The sequence below is a fragment of the Syngnathus leptorhynchus genome, chromosome 15 (genome assembly GCF_054491065.1).
Source record: "Syngnathus leptorhynchus isolate UIUO chromosome 15, UIUO_Slep, whole genome shotgun sequence".
Taxonomy (NCBI): domain Eukaryota; kingdom Metazoa; phylum Chordata; class Actinopteri; order Syngnathiformes; family Syngnathidae; genus Syngnathus; species Syngnathus leptorhynchus.
Window position 1 is genome coordinate 1,874,869 of NC_141209.1, and position 24,364 is coordinate 1,899,232.

Consider the following 24,364-nt stretch of genomic DNA (forward strand, 5'->3'; position numbering starts at 1 on the left):
GTGAATAAATAAATAAAAATAAATACAGATAAAATGATAATCAGAATAAATATATAATTTATAAAATATATTATAATAAATAATATTATGATAGAGGATAATGAAGAAAAATAATGTAAAATTTGTAAAGTTTGTGTTTGGAGCGCACCTTCGATGGCGAACGGCTTGCCCACCGTCAGCAGCTTACAGTCTGCGTCGATGGACACCTCGAAATCTAGCAGGGCTTTGTCCATGATGAAGGCATCCAGACTGGGAGGATCCGTCCTTACACACAGATACAAATCAATTCATTTAAAAAAAAAAATCTTCCAATGAGATATTGGAGTGAGAAATCGAATCATCCGGCCCAAAAAGGCATCATATGAATTTGACATGCGACGTCTCCAAACGCAGCTAGAAAACCTAAATACAAAGCGGACACCATTAAGTGCATCCTCGTGTAAACACGTAAATCATTTAGCTAAGCCGCCAGCCTCTGTGGCAGCCCGATAAGACTTTGGCCGTGCTGCCAAACACTCGTCTTCTTCTCCTCCTCTTATTGATCCGCCTGAACCTAATTGACCTCTAATTATAGAGCGCTCCTCTTTGCCGCCGAACAACGGGCGGCTGGAGATAAGTGTCAGCGCAACAAAGTGGATTTCAAGCGTCCAAACGTGGCCCAGACGCAGGCTGAGGAGGAAACAATTATTACGGAAAGGACAACAACATGAAAGCCCACGTTTACATTTCTCATAAACTCGCTAAGCGGTTTTTGTGTGTCCACGGGATTATGTCATGTCTTCCAATATGCAAATTTCAACAACAAAAACAAATGAACCAATATAAACGTTTTTGTTTTTTTTTCAAATATACTGTTCAAAAATATGTTGTCATAATTTGTAGATATGTTAAACCAGTTTAATTTATTTCATCAATATAATTTCATAATAATTTGGATTATAATCATATTAGTGTTAGACAATAGACAAAAATGTTATCAAGTACTTTTAGGCTCATGCGACAACGATGGAGGTCGCGTGTGGGTCGAGTCAGAACCCCGAAAATCCAAAAAATGTGCAAATATTTCACTTGCGATGTCATTTCAATCGCCCTTCAAGTTTGCCAATGTTTTCCGCCAGACAAAAGGCTGACTTTCCAGAGTTTTTCTTTTTTTGCTGTGCTTGCAGAGCAGCAGTGTTTTATTGTTTACCTCTAGTGAGGCCTGTCAGGTGCAAAGAAACATGGAGGGGAGGGGGGGGGGTCTTCTTCTGAGACATAAACACAAACCGGCGGGCGCTACCCGATGCTTCACCTTGTGCAGAAAATGGAGGATGGAAGCCTGTGATGGTTATTTCCTCCTCTTCTTAAGGGCCGGACCGGGGGACTTGTCGTCCTCGAAGAACCGATTGTGTTTTCTTTATTTTTCTCGTTTGTTTTTCCCACTCAAACGCAGTGCGGACATTCGATCGGCCTGTGTAGGTTCTCATCTTCTGTCAGCAAGTTGCCACACTTTACTCACTTCGTCCGACTTATAAATAAAAAAAAATCAAGTTACAGTTTGGTCAAATGTGTTTTTCGGACAAAATTGACAGATGAATCGGAAAATATTAGCTCTTTTAAAATCGGCAAAAATTGGAGAAATTTATTACAAAAAAAACACATTACAGCATAAAGAAAATATAAGCACATTAAAAACCTATTTGCCGATTAATCAATTATTGTAATTTTACAATTATCGGAATCAGCCTCAATAAATCAAGAACAGGTTGATCTTAATCATATCTAAATATGCTGATGATAAAGACCTGAAAACAATTGAAAGGTTTCGTACTTTTGCTCGTGCTGCTCCTTTCCAAAGTTCCACTTTTTTTGTGAGCTTTCAGTTAATTAATTGTTTTTTTTTGGAAGGTCCGTTATCATTCCAGCGGGGGCGTCTCAATTAATGCAGTAAACCTGAAATAATTTCATTGAACCATTTAAGTGAACTCAGTGATAACCTTTTTTTCTCTCGCTCCTTTAAGCAACTTTCCGAGTTGATCATCGGTGCAGTCTTCACCTTGTCCCGCTTCAAGGTGAGATTTGTTTGTTTCTTATGTTTGGGCAATCGGAGAGGCTCATCTGTACACAACGTTGCCGTTCTCATCCGGGATCAAGGGCAAACTTTGCACAAGCTTTTTTTTCTTGCGTGTGTCGCTTTTTAAATAAAGATTTCCATTAAGGAGGCGTGACATCTTTGTTTGCTTGTTGATAGAAGAATAAAAAAGCGCTTTGAATTATGATGCCGATGTGATAGCGTTTCATAATTTGGCCTTACTTGAGCATGCGCACGCCCTCGGGGGTGGTGGGTTGGTTGAAACGCCGCATGTAGTCGTGCATCTCGGGAAAGCTCTTCTTCATGTAATCCTCGGCGCTGCTTTCCCGCACCGTGCCGAACCGGAAGCCCAGCGACGGATGGTGCAGCTACCCCAAAAATAAAACACATTGGTAGCCTGAACGATAACGCAAAGCTGTTTTGAGTCTAACCTTGTCATCGTGGATTCCCGACACCTGCTCGAAGGTCTTTTCGCCCACCATGACGGCGGCCAGGTTGGCCGTGTAGCTGGAGAGCACCAGCAGGCAGAAGATGGCCCACAGGTTCATCAGGAAGCGACCCGTCCAGCATTTAGGGGTCTGAAGACGGGGAGGGGGTGGGGCAATGGAAAAAAAAAAAGTGAGGACCAAGTTTTGTTCTTCAAAAGACACTTGAAGTATTGACACAAGTTGAGTTGCACACTTAAAGCTCTCTATCCTCTTTACAATGGCCACATTAGCACCCAATTAAGTTAATTGAAAAAAAGATGGCCGGGCGTATTAAAGCAAATCCAACAACGGGGAGCTGTTTAGAAGGAAGCGCCTCGGAAACATGAGCCTCGGGGATGGTGGAAGCGGCTGCTGTGTGCTTTACGCCCACCTCTGAAAACCAATCATTTATTCCACCAATTAAAATCCACCTCACGTAAGAGAGGCCATTTTGCCCAATAGCGCCCTCTGGTGTCAACTGAAATGACATTAAAATGCCCTTGGGCTCGCACAGCCAAAGTCAGGGCTCAAATTTTCCAATGTTGTTTGAAGTCCAAAGTGAAAGTGTAAGTTACAGCAGCTAATTGGATTTAAAAGCATTCCTTGGCAGCTTTTTAATGACGGGCTAGCGAAGAAAGTGAATGTTTGGCTCAGATGCAGTGCGGTGAGATGTGTTCCCGGGGAGGCGGGGCTGCTAATGGGGGCAAATCTGTTCATCAGCGAGGATCAAAGACTCGACCTTTCAATTAGGCGAAGGTCTCCCTAATAATTCGGCTTCTATTGCCGTTCATCCCCGAGTCATTTGCGAGCCTTTCTCTCGAGAAGGTATTATGATGGTTTGCCAACTCACGGCAGGGCGCTGGACATTGATGTTGTATTTTAGGATTTGCGAACGGTCGTTATATTTCTTTCCAGACAGATAAACAGGGATTGAAAACGACCTTGCGTTCGGCGAGGTTCACATACCAAGACCGGAGTGACGAGATTTGAACGAAAATTATCTGGTTAGTCATCAAATTTCCTGCGCTTAGAAGTCAAAGTCTCTGAAGGATACCGAGGTGCTCCCAGGACAACTGAGAGACCAGTCCGAGTCCGAGTACGTGACCTGGTTGAGCAATTCTCTCTTAGTCTACCATGAAAATAACTTCCAGGTTGATATGTCCGAAGATCTTAACGAGACAGACAATTGGGTCATGTCAAGAGGACTTTCTGAATGGATCTAAATTGACATTTGCACCGGGCAGACCGACCTTTGAGGGACTGAAGTGAATCAAGTTTTACATTCGTCACCTTTCTCACAAGTGCTCACTTTTAGGAACTGCAATGTTTTATTCACTTCAGCCTCAAATCCGTCAGGGAACATTGCCGGTAAATCATAACGGTGATACATTTTCAAGAAAATTGGTCTCTCCCGGGTCAGTTCCTCATCTCCGCTGAGCCGATTAACCTCAAAACCCAACGTGGTTCGTCATGCTCTCCTCTTAGTTTCTGGATCTTCACCTGTCTGAAACTTTCTCTTGGAGAGTTGACCTCCACTCCGTTCGCCCCTCTCAACTTCATCCATCCCAATCACACCGGTCATAACTCTTCCAATCTCCGTGGAGACACTTACCCTTGCATTATCCTCCCCGTGGCTCCTTACTTCATCACTGCCTAACGTCCAAGCTCTCCCTCAATCAATCTTCTTTGCTCCCCGGTTATTTTTTCGTCGTGCCGCAAAAAGTCCCCTAAATCCTCTCCCGAATTACCTTAACTGCTTTTGTCCTATTGCCTCAGCTCTCAGCCGCTTGAAAACAAAATTCCCATCCATCAAGGAAATGATTGCAATGTTACCTTGGTGGCGACGGTGCGGCCAAACAAGATGGCGTAGCACAGGTTGAGGGCGGAGGAGTAGGAGAAGACTCGAACCCTGTTGCGCCCGTGGGGGGTCATGCCGAAGGGGCTGTTCCACTCGTACAAGGTGAGGAAGAGGGCGGTGAGGTGCAGTGTGACGAAGATGCCGACCCACATGGACCAGTGCAGGGGCCACATGAAAGCGCCGATGGGGGCGGCGGTGTCCTGACTGCGCACCTGGAAGAGCCGCAAAAATGTTATTTTGACAGAAGGTCACGCGGAGAGAGAGAGAGAGAAAAAAAAAGCTTTCGTGAGTTTTATTATCATGTTTTAACTCCTTCCTTGGCAGGGATTCCATTTTGGCAGCGTCTCTGCAAATGCAGTAGTGCTCACTGGGCTGTAAAATAGCGGAGTTACGCGCCTAACTTTGTGCACCATTTTCCTCCGAAATCCTTGAGAGAGCCATTTGACTATCTGCTTCATATTTTTACCACCAGCCTGAGGTGTCTTGTCGGTAAACACAGCCAGCCATAATTAGCTTGTAAAACCCATCCACGGTTTTCCATTTTACACAATATGACGACTCTGGAAGGGTAAGGGAGTTTTTTTTTTCTTTTTGCTTTTCTTACAGGCAGATGAGTCTTTATTCTGAAATGGGACCCTACCGTCAGATCATATTATACATCGCAGCGTGTCAGCCGCACGGGGAGATGTTAACAAATCAAACGAATAACGGCGGCGTGTCTCGGGGCTCGCCTCCCTGAGCCGTTACGGCGTCTTAAACTGCCGCTCGTTTTTGGAATTTCCATAATTAATAGGCCCAGCGTAAAGCGAAACTAATTATTCACTCGCTAATGAACTTCTGTTGGTGGAATGAGAGGGGCCAAAGGGTAAAATGAAGCGGCGGGGGTGGAGGACGGCATTCCTGCGAATGCCGACGAGGTGTTGAAAACGTTTCACACTCGCGAATGTAGAAATACAAATACGTTCTGTACCAGGATGCCCAGGCTGGTGGAGTAGAAGGGCGAAGTGAAGTCGATGACTCTGCTCCTGGCCGAGTTGATGGAAAACGAGGTGACCGCCATGTCCGCCGTGCCGCTCCTCAGATCGCCCACCAGGCCCGTCCAGCGGCCGCCGCCGCTCATGGCCCCGTACTTCCCGTCCCCGACGATGTAGAGGTCAAAGGTAAAGCCCATATCCTCCGCCAGCTTCTCCAGCAGGTCGATGCAGTAGCCGTAGCAGCACTTACGCAAATCCTCTGGAAGGCCTGCGGACAGGAGGACCTGAGCTGAATTCTGATGAGGCAAGGCAATTCAACTGACGGCAGCCTTACCACTGCCTTCCCAATCTGCTGCTGATGTGTTTGGGTTATGCAACTGGTTGAACAGTCCTTGTATCACATCCGACCTGTTGGTCCTGGGGTCCAGGCAGAGCTGTCCTGCGGGACACAACCCGTCCTCGTCCACCTCGCGGGTAAACACAAACGGGTGTTCCACCAGGGTGACCACCCGCAGACGATGCCCCTCTACAGACAGCCCGGGCCTCCAGCGTCCCCCGGGGTTAAAATCCCCTTGACCGTCACTTCCCCTCACCCCGGCGCCGAGGCCTTGACCCTGGCTGCTGCTGAAGCCTCCCACCAGGCCCTGGACGCCGCCTTCCAATTCCAGCCTGCCTCGTGACCACTGGCCGACAGTTACCCAGGCCGGCTGACCCAGGGCGCCCCTCTTAAGGCTCCAGACATGGAAGAGCTGTGAGGAAAGAACTCTGGAGAGGTCGGCGTCCACCTGGATCAGCCCTGTGGCACCAGTGAAGGAGGTGTTGGAGAAAAACCTAGAGGATATAGATTGTAGATATATATATATATTTTATTGTTTTACCCTTTGCACAAACTTTAAACTGATGCATTGAAACACAACCTAATAAAAAAAAGACTTTGGAATGTTACTGTACATAACGTTGCTTGCGTTTTACTGCTCTCCCTTTGTTCAATAAACGACTGAAAAAACGCAACGGCCACCGCGGCTCTCATTTCCCACATGTGGCGTGCATTACTGCTAGTATGTTTACAGAAAAAAAAACATTAAAAAATTGATCGCTTGAAAAATTTTCAATATAGCCGCGACACGAGCGATGAATTTTGATATAGCGGGTGGCGATGGTCATTTATTTATCACCAAGGGGAAATTCAATTTCGATAGCTCAGAAAATTCGCGCATATCCATAAAATGACATTGCGAGAGGTTCAAAACAGACTCGGTTGAAGGTGTCAGGGGAATATAAACATCCATTTTCCATCGTGCTTGGCCTCATTAGGGGTGCGGGTGAGCTGGAGTTTCCCTTTAGCCAAGGGTCACCTTTACAAACAATCACATCTGTGGCCAATTGAGACTTTTTAATGATGCTAATATGCATGTAAAAAGCATCTCTGTTCTCTCAAACCAATTTCAAGGATGTCTCAATCAGGAATCATTTAGCCAAGAACTTATTGGGATGTGGGAGGAACCACATTGGAAGACTCGAGAACCCCCGATCAGAACCGCGAGGCATTTGCGCTAAACAGTCGGTCCTGGAAAAATAAACATCCGAGTTTAAGCAAATGACGTATAGGAATAGCAATCAAAAGGTTAAAGAAGGATATTGCAGTGGGCCACGCTCTGATCGAGGAGCTTTCGACAGTCATCTCAGTTGGGGGAATTGAAAAAAATCTTCCCGGAAAGTCATAATTAAAAGTTAATGTGGAGCAGTGCGGGGTCTTCTCCGAATTGAAAAACGTCCGACGTGGTATTGCTATGGATGGCTTCCACGCACGACGAAATAGATCAGGATGAGCAATCCGACTCGGCGCAATGTCATCTCATGTTTCATTTGGGAGGGGCGGCGTCTCCACTCGGACCCATCTGAGTCACGTTTGATCGGATCTGGATTGGTGTCAGGCCACTGGAAACGCTACGGCCCGGTTGTTGAAATGTTAAAGAATTCAGGGATCACCGCGTCGCTGAACCGTGCACGGACTGCAGAAGATCCCCGGTGGGAGATGACCTCGTCTTTCCTCGTTTTGGTCTTTCCCGTGGAAAAAATATCGACGTGCGTGGAATGTAATGCCCTCCCCATTAAGCATGAGATATGCTTTGTGAAATAAAAAGATTAGATTGATCACACGGGTCATTAACCTCAGCTCCGAGTCTTCCGTTTGCGAATTCCGACGGTTTCTTTCTCGCCCCCCGCCGCTGCCGCCGTCATTATTTACTCCGACGGCGCAATAATCAATTTATATCATCTGTCTCGCACAAAAAAAACTTATCCCAAATGCAGCTGGTGTCATCGTCGTTGGCCGCCGCTTATGTTTCCTCATCAGCCGGCTTGACAATAAAAGTGCGAGTGCTTCCCCTGCCCGGGATGCTGAAATCACTCTTGGTAATAGCACGGCTGAATCATCATATACTAAAAGACAGATGATTCATCAAGGCGGGCCACGCTCTTATCCTCAATGCGACAACGAAATGAAATCTCCTCAAAGTGTAGAATCTCTGTTGGGTTTTGTTTCAGGGTTTTTTCCAGTTTTTTTCAGGGTGCAGATTTGGTCTCTGGTCCTGATTTTCTTTCCATTTTTTTGTCAGGGTGCAGATCTCTTTTTTTTTTGCAAATTTTTCCCCACTTTTGAACGTCAAATGTCAGTATAAGCCTCGCCCCCCTTCATAGTATGTTTTTGTGCCAGGCCTAATGGATGAGGCGACGCGCCGGGGCAGGTCGCTAAGCATCCCCGGCAGCGTCCGAGAGGGATGGCTTCCCGTCAATCGTACCTGGCGGGTCGGTCGGGGCGCTCAAGACTGAATGTCAACAAAGCGGCGCTGGTAAGTAATGACTCCATAAGAGAGTCTCAGGCATTCGTCTCTCCCTCTTATCGTTCCATCTTCCTCCGGAGGGAAAGTTTACTCCCCTTAAGGAAGACTCCCGACAGAGCTTGTTTTCAGGGCTTTTAATCTTTCGCTGTCCGGCGAGATGGCGGCGATTTCAGATTCTTCTCCATCAACCTTATTGCTTTTTTATTTTTTTGCAAGGCTGCTTCAACTTCATTGTGACTTAATTTGTGTTTCTCTTCCTTCCTTCCTTCCCTCCCGGCTTCCCGCGTCCTCACGAGTGTATTTTCTCTTTAATGCTCTCTCGGGAATAAGCAACGGCGTATTTTATGATTATTACAGGCAGCTGAAATAGAAGCGTAGCCAAACATTCTCCACTTTTGAAGACTATAAGTTTATTCTTGACGTGGTGACTCAGAGCGACCCCCCCCCTCCCAGTTGTACCTTGACCGCCCCATTCCCCGGCCTTCAAATTAACCTTCATCTCTTGCTTTATATTATTTGCCTTCCCTGCTAGGGACGTCAGATTTTTTTTCCCGGTTCTTGTTTACTCGTCTTCACCTTTGATTCTAGCCCGGAAAGTTGTAAATGTCAGGTCCCGTCATTTTGTAGTCTTCGCCACGGACGGCTCAACGGACGTCTCGGTGCACTTGAGGCAACCGAGTCATCTGTTCATATTGCTTTGTAGTCTCTCGACTCGTTCTAGCCCGGAGCCTCCTGATCAAAATTGTTCTGGCACGACCCCGTGCTCAGTTTAACTGCAGACGATGGGGAATCTCCGGTTGGCGATTATGTTGTTGATGAGATACTCAGCTGGAGCTGGCGTCACTCCTGATGCAAATCCTCCTCCAGTGGGATGAGGATAGGATACACGCCGTTTCATCCATTGTGTCTTCTTAGGAATAAAAAAAAAAAACCTTCCCCGTCAATTTTGCATCAAGACCGAGAACTGTGTAAACATGACAAGATGGCAGCTTTGTTCGGCTTTAAGTGGGAAATGTTAATATGTGCGGCTGAAGGAACGCCGCTGGAGCTGTCAGGAGCTTTGTTTTTGAATCTACTGGAAGCAAAGAAAAAGCAACAGAAATGGTTTACCTGGACAGATATCGTCCCGAAGAAGGTGGTTCCCGTCGCGTGGCTTTATCGTAACAGTTGACCATGTTCTGTATCAACGCCAAGTCGGGCCTGGCCGTGGCCGCCACCGTGATGGCTCGGCCTATCAGTTGCAGCGCATCGCGAATGTAGAAGCTGATAGGCTTGCGCCCCACTTCCCCATAAGCCAGAAGTCCCAGGGGGCCTCCCAAGGTATGCAGGGAGTCCGGCGACAGCGGGTAGCCCATGATCCACTGCAGGGCCGGCAACGACGGGGCAAGCCGCTGGGCCACCCGAAGCACAGAAGAGAGGCACTCTGGGTCCGAGCCCAGCAGGAGGACGCTGGAGACGGGCGAGGCGGCCCGGAGTAAGCGTGTGGAGAGGATTCGCAGGACCTCTTCCTCCCTCTGGTCCTCCCGCCTCTCCTCGCCGGCGCCGTTGGAGACGTGGGTCAGATTGACCACGTTCCACAGGTGCCAGGTGGCCCCACTGTGGCTCTGCAGGTGGGACAGCAGACCGTCGCTGCCCTCCTCCCAGCCGGGGCAAAGCACGGCCGCGCCTCGCCAGCCGCCGTCCTCCCCGTCGTTGCCACGGTCCCCGTCGCCCGCCTGCAGGACGGCGAGCAGCAGGCTGCTCAACGACGACGGAGGCACGCGGGCCGACATCTGCAGGTGGAAGACGTTCTGTCGGAGAACAGGAAAGACAAGTATGAAAATGGTCACAGGGAAGGGAAATAGTGGCACGGTGGTGTCTTGACCCGGATTTGGACTGCGGTTTTCGGGAGGAGAGTATAGCGTGTGGTGACAATGTCAGTTGGTAAATCGTCACTCCTCAGAGCCTTCCTCGGGCAATCCTCACATAATTTCAGGTTCGGACACACCTGACATGAAAACTGTTATTACCAGAAGAGTGGGTGTCATTTTTAACTGCAATTGAGCTATTACGCAGACGAGATGGTGCAGAATCAGAAGCAGCCTCTCTGAAGAATTTAATTTCATACCGCCAAGGTGTCAAGACAATTTTGTGGCTTCTATTAAACATTTCTCTTCTGTTTCAATCCATCGGTTTTCCATAGCTTTGGGTCAGGCACGCCGTGTCTTGATCGTCGATACGAACCTACGCAAGTACAGACAAATTCCACACTGGAAAAATGTGCATGTACTACGATTAATCGTTCCTGATTCCGATTTCTCTCACGATGATAGAATCTATGGCATTCAAATGACTTTCCCAAAGAGAAAAACAACCTCACCACACGCATTTGGATGACTAAACTTTACTGGAACCATTCATTTTCCAGTATGATGGGAAAACATAGGCCAGTCTTTGATTCTTTCAGGACCAATCGGTTTGAGGCAAACTGCTCGCTACGTGCGTTTAATCTGCCGCGGCTTGGCGGGGTGACAGTCGCGTCCGCTGCCCGACACCCTTGCGACAACACTGGCTCGTTTCATACCCTTCCAAACTGGATAACACTGTTGTCCTTGAACGCAGATGGAAGTCCCACCCCGCCCCCACCCGCCAACAACGCCTTCCTTTGGGGATGCTGACAATATTTCATGCTATCGGCGCTCCGGGCAAGGTTGATCTTTCATATATAGAAGAAGACCAAAGTTCATCTTTTGAAGCCTTTGGACGGCGGGATTAGCATGCACCCGACGCGCAACAACAAACGTCGGCTGACACGTTCCTTCATAAGCGTCCACGTAAAAAGGCATGATTGAACGCCCGTTGTGCACATTTGCGACGCTTGCATAAGCACAATACACACACACTGCTCGGATGTCACCTGCGAGTCTTTAAAGATGAAAAATTCACACAAAAGTGCAGATTGGACACATTCATTCAAATGGAAATGTCCCACCCGGGAGTAAACAAACGCAGCCCACCCACTGCCGAGTTTCTTAAGAGGGGGGGGAAAAAAATGACTGAAGTGTGCTTGATTTAATGCAGGGGGAGGAATTCATCCTCTCAGAGTGTGTAAATAAGATGGGACAAGATGGACGTGTTTGAAGTGAGAAGATCACCACTGTTTCCAGTATTTCCAGTTCTCAAGAGCACAGGCTGGAATAATAATAATAATATTTACGCCCCGCATAGTGATTTACGGCGCTCGATGAAATGTTCGCAAACATGCCCAAAATGCACAGCTGCCGTGTAAAAACAGATAGAAAATGAATGGAGCAGGTATAGTGGAGAGGAGATGTGATTTCTGGCCCATACTATAAAATATTGCAAGATGACCTTAAAAAAAAAACGTTGAAAACAATAAAAGCACAAGCCAAGGTTAGGGAAAAAAATATGGAAATATTATGTAAAAGGCCATCATTGGTTGGGATCGATTTGGGGCCTGATGCAAGTGGACTGTAACAATGTTTAAAACATTTTTCATGATTTTTCCTTCTATTTTTTCCACAGATAATATCCAATACATATTCCTGTAATGTTGCCCTTGCTTAACGTATAAAAGTCTTCAAACTGTGGCAAAGGTTAGCACATTAGCAAGCTGCTAAACATTAGCTGAGTGCGTTAAATGTCCCTGACCTCCGAGCATCTGTATGCATGATACTCCTCTTTTTTTTTTTTTTCCCGCCGTTCTCAGGTAAAAGTTCCATCGGCAAGCGCAAAGGCTCCGAGGAAGAATGCAAGATAAGCAAGTGAGCGGGAACGTCAGCATTATTCCGGTGTAAAATCAAGTGCAACGCCCTTTCTCACGCAAATTAGCAGCCTTGGATGCAAGCCATGATTCTGATGAGCTGGACTTGATGGAAGATGTTCTGCACACATAATCAAGAAATCTAAAAGTGATGTTGAAATCACATGCTTTGTGATTTTTTTTTTCTTCTTTCCATTATGGCCAACCGTTGCAGGTTCAGGCGTCTCGGAGGGGTTGCGCACGCTAAATCCACTTGGATCTCCGGACTCGGCCGATCAAGCGGTCTGACACGGCCGTGACGGATCACAGCGCGAGGGAGCGACTCACGGTTACTAAACTCATTCCTTATTTAGGCGTCGGCGCGTAAAGCTTCAACCCGATGCGCGAGCGTGCGCGTGCACAAAAATAGATTTCGGAACACCGACACACAAAGCGAGTCGCAGACACCTGTAGTTTGAGAGCTTATTAAAGGCTACGAAGTGGAAGCTTAGCCTTAAGAGCCGGCGAGTGGACGCTGAGGGCAAAGGCGGTGAGCTTGGAGACGCGCAACGGAGCTTCACTTCAATACACAAGCACGCACGGACGCGCGCGCGCCCTGGCACTCTGGGTATGGGCCGGCTGCCCGGGCCTGTGAATAGCTGCTTTTCTTCTTCCTCGGACCACAAACAAAGCTGGTGATGAGGAAGGAGAACCCTGGATTGAAAGGGTGGAGGCAGCATTCCAAAACAACACTCCAGCAAGCACATTAATATTTCACCAGGTGTACGAGCAGCGGGACGCGCCAGATAGCGGCTGTAAATATATGTTGGTGATGAAAGACGGACGCACAAGACTGATATGTGAGGTTTAATATCCGCACTTGTGGAAGGAAGAAAAAAAAAAATAGGGCTGAGCGTTTGTTTGCAGCTTGAATGAGATGGAGAGGTGTTGCGTGTCTGTTTTCGGAGCGGGGCGCAAAATCTGATTTCACAAGTCAAAATAATGCAACTGTCTACTTTTGAGGGTTTAATATCAAAACAAATTTATCATCCCCAAACAAACAAACTTTCAAGGACCTGTCAAAGCAACAGGTGGGTCAATAAATCTTTTTTTTTTTTTCTAATTACAACAAAGTGAAGAATCTTAAGTGCACAGCCTGATAATCAGGCCAAATATGACGATTTTTTGAAAGATGATCTTATCCTTTGGTCCTGGGTGTGTTGAGTTTTCAGCAAAGGCCCAATTCTCAAATGTTTCAAAGATTATCCTGAGCAATTATTCTGCGCTGTGAGGTCGTGTTCAAAATGATCACCCCCCCCCCCCGTTCTAAACTCAGAAAAGCAATCAAAAAGGCAAGTGGAATTTGATCCGATCGGCAGACCACAAGAGGATATTAGACAAAACAAATCGACACACTTGCGGAATACTAATTTGTCGAAGGAGCGCATCGTTTTGTCCCCATGCATCCAAATAAACAAGCTTCATTAAGCGCAACTTGACGCATTGACGCCGCCGTATTTCAGGCGGCCGCCTCAGTTGACCACACAGTTGTTATGTGTAATTGCATGCAAATAATAATGTTGTCATTAACATCTCCGGGGTGCTCGAGTTGAATACTGACAACTTTTTTGCGCAACCGTTTTTTGTTGTGTGTGTGTGTAGGAGCTCGGTCACGAACTGTGTAGTCATAGTAACAACAAATGTGTTTGAAAGCTGCACTAAATGAGTTTCACTGACAAATTGTTGCTTCTTATTCATGCGGTGAAAATGTATTACATCATATTTCACAGTGAGGTGCTCCACACAGCACAAAATGAAAAGAAGCGTGATTTGCACAATTTTGCCAACAACCAAATAAAAAAAAAAAGAATCTTGACTTGGGCACCCATGCGTTGATGGCACGCTGAAAAAGATGAGGAGCAGATTGCGGCGTCTGGCGCGCGTCAGGTGGCAGTTAGAGGACGGAAAACAGCAGACGGAAAGTGTTAACGCACGCTCTGAATTACGTTTGATTGGACCGAATGGACGCCCGATGCTCAGGCTGCCCGGGACAATTTGGCGGCGGCGGCTGGCGGCTATGAGTGCGTAGAGTCCATTAAAGGTAAGGAGCCTGTATGCTGGAGGAAGACGCCATTGCATTGTAAAAAAAAAAAAAAAAACACCAAATAAAAAAAAAAAAAAGACACACTCACACACACACACGCACGCACGCACGCACAAACAGTGCTCCTGAGTGATGGAGGGTAAAGCCGTAAATGACGACAGGCTCTTGTTTGTTCCTCCAGGCTCATATTTTACACAGGAGCACTCCAAATTGTGAGGAAGGGTGAGAGTAATGCTTGCAATCCAGTCACAAGAAGCTACACTGGGAATCCAACCAATCAAACCTGATAATTGAAATAAGGGCTTGCGTGTAATTGAGAAAGTATTTGAGGCCCTTTTGTTTGGCATTAATCGAATTATATTCAATAGCTGGAGGATGCATTTTGGGAAGACATAGCGCATGAATGCAACAGAGCTGACAAGCAGAAAATGTATGCAGGGGAATGTAAAAGACTCAACTTGCATTATTTTCACTAAGAATTGATAGCAATTGTTTACGCTAACAAAGAGCGAGAAAGCAACGCGAGTACAAAAATCTCGAACGCGGTTTACGTTTTGTCTTGCATCTCGGTAGACCCCCGCAGAATTATGGTTTTGCGTTAGTAAATTTATGTTGGCTCCATCTTGTGGCATCATAGTGTCAAGCAACTGGGTTGAAGTGCGTTGAGGAGTTCTCGTGTTGCTTTGCTGCCACCTTCTGGCATTTATATATCAATTACTCGAAGATCGGAGGCACTTTGCCGTACTAGCATGCTAATAGTTGCATAGCATAGCAAGATAGCAATGTTTCTCTGCATGAATGTTTCTCTAACCCTAGTTTCAACGTCAAGATTTTAACATTCATCAGCTGACTTGAATGTCAATCTAAGTAAAAATAAAAGAAAGGATGAGCTCATGACGGGCGGATTGGCTTTTAACGAGCCTCCTGACGTCGGGAGGGTGACTGACTCGGACCGTTCCGGGCCGGTTCTTGAGTGCTGAGTGCAGCGCCGGCATCCGTGGGAGGCTTGTCATGTCAGAGATGCCTCGCCGTCGCTTTTGTCAGGAGCTCCTTTCATCGTCCCTTTCGCAGAGATGCGAGCTCACAGCGAAAAAAAAAAAAAAATGCTGAATGGATCTGCATCAGCAAGCAGCCTCTCACTCCGTTGATGCTCATGTGTTCAATCTCCGTTTAGTTTTTAGTTAAGCACAGTCGTCTACGTAGAACTGCAAAATCGACTTAAGGGTGGTAAAAAAAGTATTTGTACTTTGTTCCGCCACTATTACGGAGCGCCGGGAATCCAAGTGATCCCGGTGCACAGAGGAAAACTAATCTGACTCGTGATTGCCCTCCGTTAATCGCATTTTGGTGGCGGATTCATCCGAGTGCCGCACAGTACCGGCGTCCGATGACGTCGTACATCTGTCAATAATGGGCGCTGCACGGCGGACGTCCTCCAGACCCTCCGTCGGGGCTGCAATTTTCCAGATCATAACTCCCCGCTCGCTGTGAAGATGAGCTTTGAGCATTGGCGGTAATCATCACGCCATCGTGTTGAGGTGGCGGGGGCGGAGGGAGAAAATAAGCTGTTTTGGGTGTTTCCAGGCTGCTGCCGGGATTGTCAGGGTGGAAAATAGCCTCTTGCTGGCTTGGAACGGCCAGATGACAACATGATTTAGTTTAGCAAGAAGGATGATACGGAGCTCAGATGCAAAGTGACGCCATGTCGAGAACACTCAGCCTACGGGGATCGGAGCCGGAAGGCGCAACGCGCTTATAATGGGATGTCGGGATCTTCGAGGGGCCTTGAGGTATTTGTGGGTACCTGATGGGTGACTCGTGACGAAATAAGAGAGTTTAGAACTAACGTTAAAGTCGCAAGAGTTCTCAGGAAAAGACCGCCTAAAGTTCATTCAGCCATTTGTTGCCAAATAAATTCAGTGCTAACACTTATGGCGGCAACTTCTCGCACCACCCAGAAAATAAGTTTATTGCGCGGGTCAAAAAGTCACGGGAAAATTCAAACAAATCGCAAGTCAACAAGAGTTTTCCTCAAGCGCGACGGCTTTCATCCACCGGCCGCCCATATGTGACCATCATACTCTTCCCATTCATTCTAATAAAAACACAGCAGTACACTCGAGTGACTTGAGAGTGGGTGGGATAATGTGTCGGGCTCTCGCTTTAAGAATCTCGTAGCCCGGGCACGAACTCGGACCGGCCAAGTAAGACAAGCGAGCGATGGAAGCCATTTAGCGGCGATGTGTTCGCATCTAGTCGAGGATGATGGCGATGCGGGGCTACGACCCAGGATGAATGATCGGGCTGTGACTAAACGACTCGACGCCTGGATATTTGCGACCGGCCGCCCGCCCGCGCGCTCTCCGCTGAAGCGGCCTTTCATCCATCTCCATGAGTCCGGCGAATGACGGAAGAAATGGAGTGGCTGGGGAAGAGTGAATGATTTCACGTACAAAGCGGGACATCAAAAGGGGGCTAATTAGGGGACGTGGCAGGGAAAAGAAAAAATCAGGAGCATGAGTGACAGAGACGGAATAAAAAAAAATTAAAAAAAAGTCCATTAGTCGCTAATCTGAATGCGGGCCGGGAGGCGTTTGACAAATGGCGGCCTGTTAGCGACGAGATTGTCGGGCTAATGTCACGGCCGGTTCGGTCAGCTTGTGAATTTATCTGAGGTTACCAAAACATCCAAATGCCTTATCTTTGTTGTTAGCTACAATGCTAATCAGGGTCAAGACCTGGATTAGCTTGATGTTTGATACCACTCCATCATTTTAGCTAACTTGTTGAAACAATCAACCGGTCCATTTTCTGTCAAGTCACTTTCTATACGTTGGGAGCTGGAGACTCTCAGATGACTTGGGGGAAAGGAAGACTATAAAATGGACTCTTCAGAAGTCCATTAAAGGCAACATGGAGGCAGGCAAGCATTCATAGTCTTATTCGCAGTGTCGGAACTGAGCAGACTCTGCACCCAAATCAAGCTCAAAGGGAATCGTTGTGTTTATTGATCACTATTTGGGACACCACAGCAATCTTGGACCCAAAACTCACTCAATAGTACACTCAAGAATCTTGGAAATGTCATTTTCCCCGTTGGTGACCATTTGTACTTTTAGAGCATTTTTTAGATTTAAATCATTTAAACAATGGACTTGTATTACCACATCACGGCAGGATTTGCCTCTGGAAATCTTTTTAATCTTCCTTTAATCTTAATTTCAGATTACACGCGTATTACATTAGCATCTGATAAGCACATTTGGTTACGATGCGACACGATATCAGAGCAGCGACCGGCGAAAACGTACGAGAACGAAACAACGTATCAGCCGTCCTGTCCTCACCTCGGAAAATTGTTTTGTACGGCGCATACGACACATGCAAAGGCAATGAAATCCAGTGTGTAAATGTCCTTGAGGTCTGCTACAGTATCCGTGTCTGTTTTTTTTTTTTTAAGCAAACCAATCTGTTCCCGCGCACTTTCTCATTTGTTCGTGACACCGGGGTTTCGTTTTCGTCAGAGAAATGAGAAAATGGGGCCGACAAGGTGATTTAAAACAGACACAAGAAAAGATTCAAATCCTCCTGGTAGAAGACAAATTTAAATAGGAAGCTCGCGTCTGTCATTGAGACGACCGCCCGAGCGGTGATTTGGGTTGGAAAAACAGCAAAACCCCCAAAAAGAAGTCTCCCAACAATGCATAATTGATAGCGACCTGTCTTAATTGCATTTTAACGTATATCTCCCCTCCCGTTCGTGCCCATTAAATCCGAACATCTGCGAAACGACGTCAAAACAGATCAGGAGACAAAACACCAGGGAGGCGTGCGAGACGTTACGGGCCAAAAACAACAGTCAGGCCCTTCTGGCAGATGTTGAAAACAAACTAACACGGCACCTGCTAGTGCAGCTGCGACCCGCCGTGCTGACGGTGGGCGCCGTGAGAAAGATGAGCCGATGAAGGCTGGCTGGACACCAAAGATGAAGAACTGGAAATTCTCACTGGAGAACACAACTTAAAGTCTTTACGGAATATTTAGCTGGAGGAGCTCGTGGAAACAAAGCAGGGAGGTAAACTTTGTTGGTTTATCTGAGAAATGTTCTGATATTACATAAATACAATCATAATATAGTAGAAATATATTTCATAATATTCATGAATCTTATAAATAAAACCTCGTGATTTTTTTATGTACAGTTTGAAAAAATAATTCAGTAGTTCTTATTGTACCACTAGGGGGGAGCCCATCTAGGATTATTGGTACATTTACCGCACAAAATCTCAAAAATAAAAAAGTTCGAATGTTTTATGACTTTGTTGGCATTTTAATATTGGAGTACAAGAGGATTTTATGACGATATTGGTTTGGTTAATTCGTCATGTTTTTTTTGTTTTTTTTGCTGGCTGCGCTTAGCTGAAACGGAGAGGCAAGCATCCATCTTGCGGACTCGCAATTAGCAGAGTTTGTTATTAAACTGTGAATAAACTGGGCTAATGTTGTTCCGATGATTAACTTTCAGTGTGGGATTACTTCCAGGGACGGTCTCGGCACAAATCAAAGCTAGTTGGGCTTCTGTTTTCAGCCACGGTTGTAAAACAAACCAACCACAAAACAAAAACAAAAAAAAAACAATAAAGGGGAAATATACAGTTTATTTATCCTGCGGTGATTTGCAGAGAGTGTGTGTTTTTCTTGAATGCAACACGTAGGCTGACATTTAAACATTTCCAAATATATCAGGGCACCGCTGCACTCGTGTTTACTGCGGCGACGGGATTCAAACCGGTGACCTTCACGTCACACTGTGCTTTTCATCACAGCCGTGCATTTAGAAAAGGTGCATGCTAATGGCTAGTTTGCGGTAAATAGCTCTCGGGAGGCAAAATGTTTCTGGATAACAGAACAGCCGTCTTTTTACAGGTGGCGCCATGATTCGCTGGCTTGTCATATTATTTTTGGATTTCTTCTTTTTTTTTTTTTCTCTCCGAGTGTGTTGCTGTAAAAGGCTGGCTGGAAGAAAACAAGCATGACAACCCATATTTTCCAACCTCCAGTTTGATGTCCTCCATTGTCAATAAAGCTGCTGCTGCCCCCCCCCCACGCGAAATATAAAATTTCCCTGCATAAGAACGAGCAAAAAAAGCAGAGGATAATAAGCCGTCACTCCGATCGCTTACGGAATCCATTAAATCAACATTTCTTGTGTGTTTGTGTGTGAGAGATTCAAAATGCCATACTTAGCGTACTCGCGGGGAATTAGCTTAACAAAAAAAAAAAAAGTATGATGACTCCCCCCAGTAAAAAAATGCACTTAGCGTAGCCCGTGAGGCCGTGTCTTCTTCTTAAAGTGTCGTTAGTCATTTTAATGACTCATCTCACTCACTGAGGTCTAATCGAATTGTTTACAGCGCACTCTCTACCTTAACAAAGCCGCAAGCGAGAATTTATGCAAGAAGTAAAGGGCGCCATTCTTTCATTAGTGTTGGGAGCACCTGAATTGAAAACAAACTCGTGATTGAATGCTGGAAGCTTCTTTTTTTCAAAAATTGTTTTTATAAACTGGTGCCGTTTGTTGCCGCCAATCAGCAATTGTATCTAAAGTTTGTGTTCGCAAGTCTAAGCTAAGTTAAAATGTAGGTCACACAATTCCATATTTTCCACCTTCAAGTTTGGGTGTCACTTAAAAACGTTATTTTTTTTAAAACAATGACAATGTTCGGACCAGGTGTCCATAAACTTTTGGAAACTGAGAGCTACTACTTGAGTACTGATTAATGCGAACCACTTTGATGCAAGCTTCTGAATACAAATTTGCTCAAATCATCTTTATATGTTAATATAATGAATGATATTCATCTATGTGGACACATGTTAATCAGCCTGATCCCTATTTCCCCGCTAATAGCAAGAATCCATTTTTATTCCTGATTGAAATGTTGTTTTTCTTTTCCAAAAGAACTTTCATCCAGTCGGTTCCTTTACGCTAGGGCAGACAGGCCGTTCTATTTAAGCAAGTTCTTTGCCCCGTGTTGTCATGGTTACAAAGTCCCGACTACTTGTTGGGCTAGTAGTTGATGGGGTGTAACTATAGCAAGAAATAAGCTGAAATTTTTTTGCACATTATTCTTGATCCTTGGGGTATTTTGAGGAAAGCATGCCACAGATATGTTCTGAAGTCATTTGCTAGCTGCCCAGATAGCGGCACAATATGTCTGCTTTAAGTGGCTTAACAACAACAACAACAACAACAACAACAACATGATGCTGATAAGTTAACTCCCTCTTTGGAGCCTAAAATATTGATTGGAAAAATAGCCCGACCAAAAATGCCATCAGATAGTTGCGATACCAAGCGGGAAAGTTGGACGACCCCCGATGATAAATGAAGACCGCCCCCCCCCCCCCATTTCTGCAGAAATGTAATCACAACACCATCATTGGCCATTTGGCCGCCTCCTTTTGGGATACGGGGAAAATTAAGTCTCTAATCTGACTTTCCGGTACCACCGCTTGCGTATTAATTGCGGCATCAAGTAAATGGGGCAAATCTCTGCATTAGGTCCTAATCACTTATCTGCTATTAAAGGCTTCTAGCTAGAGGGTATAATTGGAGGAGTTCATAGTGATGGGAAATAACTTGGTGTTATCATCAACAAAGGCGCAAAGGGTGGCCCATATAGAGCTGGGAGGGAGCCGTTGCCATTCCGCTGCTAAATAAAGGGATTAGATAGAAGCTTATCAGTCGCTGGATGTTGACTGCATGCACGGAGGCAAGCCAAAACCGGTACCAGCCGCTTGGCACGGTGTAAGCGCTCGTGTTCGTACCTGAGGTGGTCTCCATTCCAGAATTGATAATCAAGCGCATGTAATAATCTGCCTCAGGGCTTCATATTGTCTATTCATTAGTTTCTTGTATCGCCTGTATGACATTTCAGATGCCCGGTGACATCTGACCCCGCACGCTTCTGCCAAAATGAAGAGTAATGATGGGGAATCTGTAAACGTCCCCCCCCCCCACCCCAAGCAGTGCCTCTTTATCACAAGCCATGTTTCGCTGGCAATCGAAAATGAAGAGCTACCATTGTAAACGTTGATTGATGCTGAGTGAAACATGTAAAGGGCATCAAAGAGCGGCGAGCGCCGGCTTGTCAGCAAATGTAAATTTGCTTCGCAGCAGGAGTGCGCGCACGTGTGTGTGTGTGTGTGTGTGTGTGTGTGTGTGTGTGTGTGTGTGTGTGTGTGTGTGAGTCCTCTCGGCTAAGGAGGATCACATCACTCAGAAAATATCATAGATAATCACATCCAGATTAACGACCCCGACGTGATTAACGCGTGCTGTTTAATTAACTCGGTTTTAGGTCACGCGAGATGGCCGGACATCCCCCCCGGCATAGTAAACGGGGAACAGGTGCATGATGGGAGATGGTCCAGGAAGGAAGTGGGTTGCATTTGCCATTAATCTCCCGAGATGTTGTTTTCAGGCTTCCAAAAGGGATGAATTATTAATAATGTACGCTCCCCCAAAAAATGAAACGTATCAAAATAATAAATAGGGAGATGTGTGTACAATAAAAGTGTGTGCGCAGTTGCCGAAGCAGCGGCAGATTATGCCAAGACTGCTTCTAATATGCATGAGCACGCACGAGCTGCTATTATGTTAGCGATTATACGCTCTTCACGCGTTTCTTTTCAAGCTTACTTTTTTTTTTTCCTGTCGCACGCGTGAAATTGGACGCCCTGTCGTGTCGGTCGGCTCGTTTCGTAACCAAACCGACCGTTTGGGTATAAAGAATGGCTTACTTTTGAGTAATTGTCAATAGTACACTAATCTGCCTCTCAGCTTGTTATTATCAGGTAGAAAACAGCAAATTAGCGTTGTTAGCATAGACGCTAACATATGTTTAGCGATGATATGTTTGATGCTTGTACTTATCCCATTGGTAATTGAAAATTGGCGCTATTGCGAGACCACACACACAGAAAAACATTTGCTTTATAGTTCAAGTCCTTCACCGAAGCAAACATTGTAAATTTGCGATCGGTGAGCCGTGATATAGGCCGAGCATTCCCAAGGTCGATTTGTGGCTGTGGTCTCGAAAAGAAGGTTTTGATTTGTTGCGAGGCGTTTCACATTGGAGCCAAACACTCAAACATCAAGATGATGCAGCATTTTATGATGTTGTCGGACCGCTTGCTCCCGTCACTCACATTTCTTGGAGTGGAGCATTCTGACAAAGCGAGACCCGCCTCCCGACTGCAATCTTTGCATTACACTCAATCCTCGCTCCACGCCAACAGCAGCCGTTCCTCTTACAGTCTCCCGGCCGCTACCACAAGCTGACATTTGTAAGGAGGCCGCCAGCTCAGAAGGGAGAGGGGGGGGTATGGGGAAGCTACGGGAGATGCTTTGGGCCATCCGTCAGGTTTGGAGAAGGAGGCAGAGAAATCAATGTCTTTGCCGAGCGTGTCCTCATGTTTAAAAAGCCGAGAAGGGGAAAGAAGAGGCACGTCGCTGGCAGGTGGGGGAAACGTCTGGGAGGTAGGAAGCATTTGGAAGCACGCTTAGAATCAGATTAAGCGTCCGACCTAAGAGGGAGTCTGGAAAGACACGTGGAGCCAAGATGGAACTCTGAAAGATAGCCGGGAGATAAAATGACATTTACGGATCAGAACTTCACACATCTTTCATTATTGAACATAAGGCGGTCGATGCCTGGCTGCCTCTGTACCGATCCGTTTGCTCAGCAGGATGGAAAACAACAGGAAAAAGCAGGAACCTGGAGATCAGCTCCTTCGTCTTATTCAACAAGCAAGAGTAACAGGTTTTTGCAAATAACCACATTCCGGTCCTAAAGTCTAACCTTCTAATCCAAACCAGAATGGCAAATTTTAAGGTGTCCAAACCCTCCACTCCTCTAGGTGTCACCGTTGCACATCCCCGCGAAAACGGCAGCAAAAGCAACTTCCCCGAGGCCTCGTTCAAGTACATAATATCACAACAATAATCGTAAAAACCACAATGGCAGAGGCAGAAAACAGATTTCCACCTTGGAAAAAAAATTGGACCCAATCCCATCTGCAGTTACAATAGAGATGCTCTGCTTGTGTGTACGTGCGGTGGTCATCTTTTTACAGGGACTAAAAATAGTCCCGCAGCAGCATAAATGCTAAGCAGGAACACTAAAGGAGAACCAAAGAGAATCAAGCGCACGACCGTGAACAGTGATTTCCATTTCCCGGCCTGTCACGGTGTGGCTACATTACTCTGGGAAAAGAGGGCGCATTATCCGCGGCCGGTTCTTCGCTGGCTCTCAGCAGCCATCCCATGCAGGTGGGGAAATGAGCAGCGGCGAAGCGATAATAGCAAACGAGAGAGGGCGAGCGCTGTAAAACAAACACACAAAAAAAACTGAATAGCAGGCGGGCGCGAGAGCGCGAGGAGAATGGAGTAACAACAAAAGAGATGGGAAAACAAGAGGACAAGGCTTGATAAGGGAGAAGAAAGATGGGAATGAGTCTGGAAGCGGTCCCACTGTCCTCGGCCAAGAAATCTGGAGAGATGACATCGCTCACCTTCCAAAAGGAAGAGAACGCTTGTATTGTTAGCTAGCTAATAAGACGGGATGTTTGGTTTCTAACCTCCGCAAGTCGCAAAAATTCTCTGTATGCCAAACTTGCCAAGTCATAACCAGGCCTCCCTGGTTTTCCCATCAACCAAGATAATGCTAACCCAACATGCTATAAGTGTTGGCTGGCTAGCGACCATGGCTCGAGTCTATAATGGCAAAGAAGCTTCAGTTATTAAGTGTGGCGTCATTACAAACGGTATAACTTTCCGCACAAAATATTTTAGCCACGTGACAGGAAGTGGGAGCGCTTCTTGCTTTACCCCGTAAACAAACACAGCGTAGCTCAGTTTAGCGATATGCTGATAGCGGTACATTTAACTTGGCTAACAACTACCGTGGCTAAAGGTCAAATAATTATTACGAGAATGATTACAGTTGTAATCCCGACGTCGGAGAGTAAATACGCGTGCAAAATATGAACAAGGAAGGACAGCGGAGAACAGACAACCCACGCGATCTGTTCTGCTAACTTAAATTTAAAGTATATATATATCGAGAGCAAAATGAGTACGCTGGTAATACACTTTAACGGGAGTCTGACTGGAACGCTCGTTACAGCCGGGTCCAAACGCTATATTAGAATGCAGGTAGCCTTGGCATCGGTCCACTGGCTCCCGTCGGCAATTCCATTCCTTATTTAATGGTCTGTGTGCCTCTAATGAAGCACATT

The 24,364-nt window shown here is 46.2% G+C and overlaps 1 protein-coding gene across 2 annotated transcripts in view; it reads right to left on the minus strand.

The window, feature by feature from the left end:
- The window catches only part of grin3ba (glutamate receptor, ionotropic, N-methyl-D-aspartate 3Ba), a 46,489-nt gene that overhangs the window by 6,875 nt on the left and 15,250 nt on the right, over positions 1 to 24,364 (minus strand). For both annotated transcript variants that reach the window (XM_085931380.1, XM_085931381.1), the window contains 7 exons: positions 9,324 to 10,003; positions 5,705 to 6,201; positions 5,367 to 5,638; positions 4,372 to 4,608; positions 2,503 to 2,649; positions 2,294 to 2,439; positions 149 to 264 (listed from right to left, as the gene is read on the minus strand). In XM_085931380.1, the coding sequence (XP_085787506.1) occupies positions 149 to 264; positions 2,294 to 2,439; positions 2,503 to 2,649; positions 4,372 to 4,608; positions 5,367 to 5,638; positions 5,705 to 6,201; positions 9,324 to 10,003 (2,095 nt within the window). The remainder of the gene's footprint in view (positions 1 to 148; positions 265 to 2,293; positions 2,440 to 2,502; positions 2,650 to 4,371; positions 4,609 to 5,366; positions 5,639 to 5,704; positions 6,202 to 9,323; positions 10,004 to 24,364) is intronic.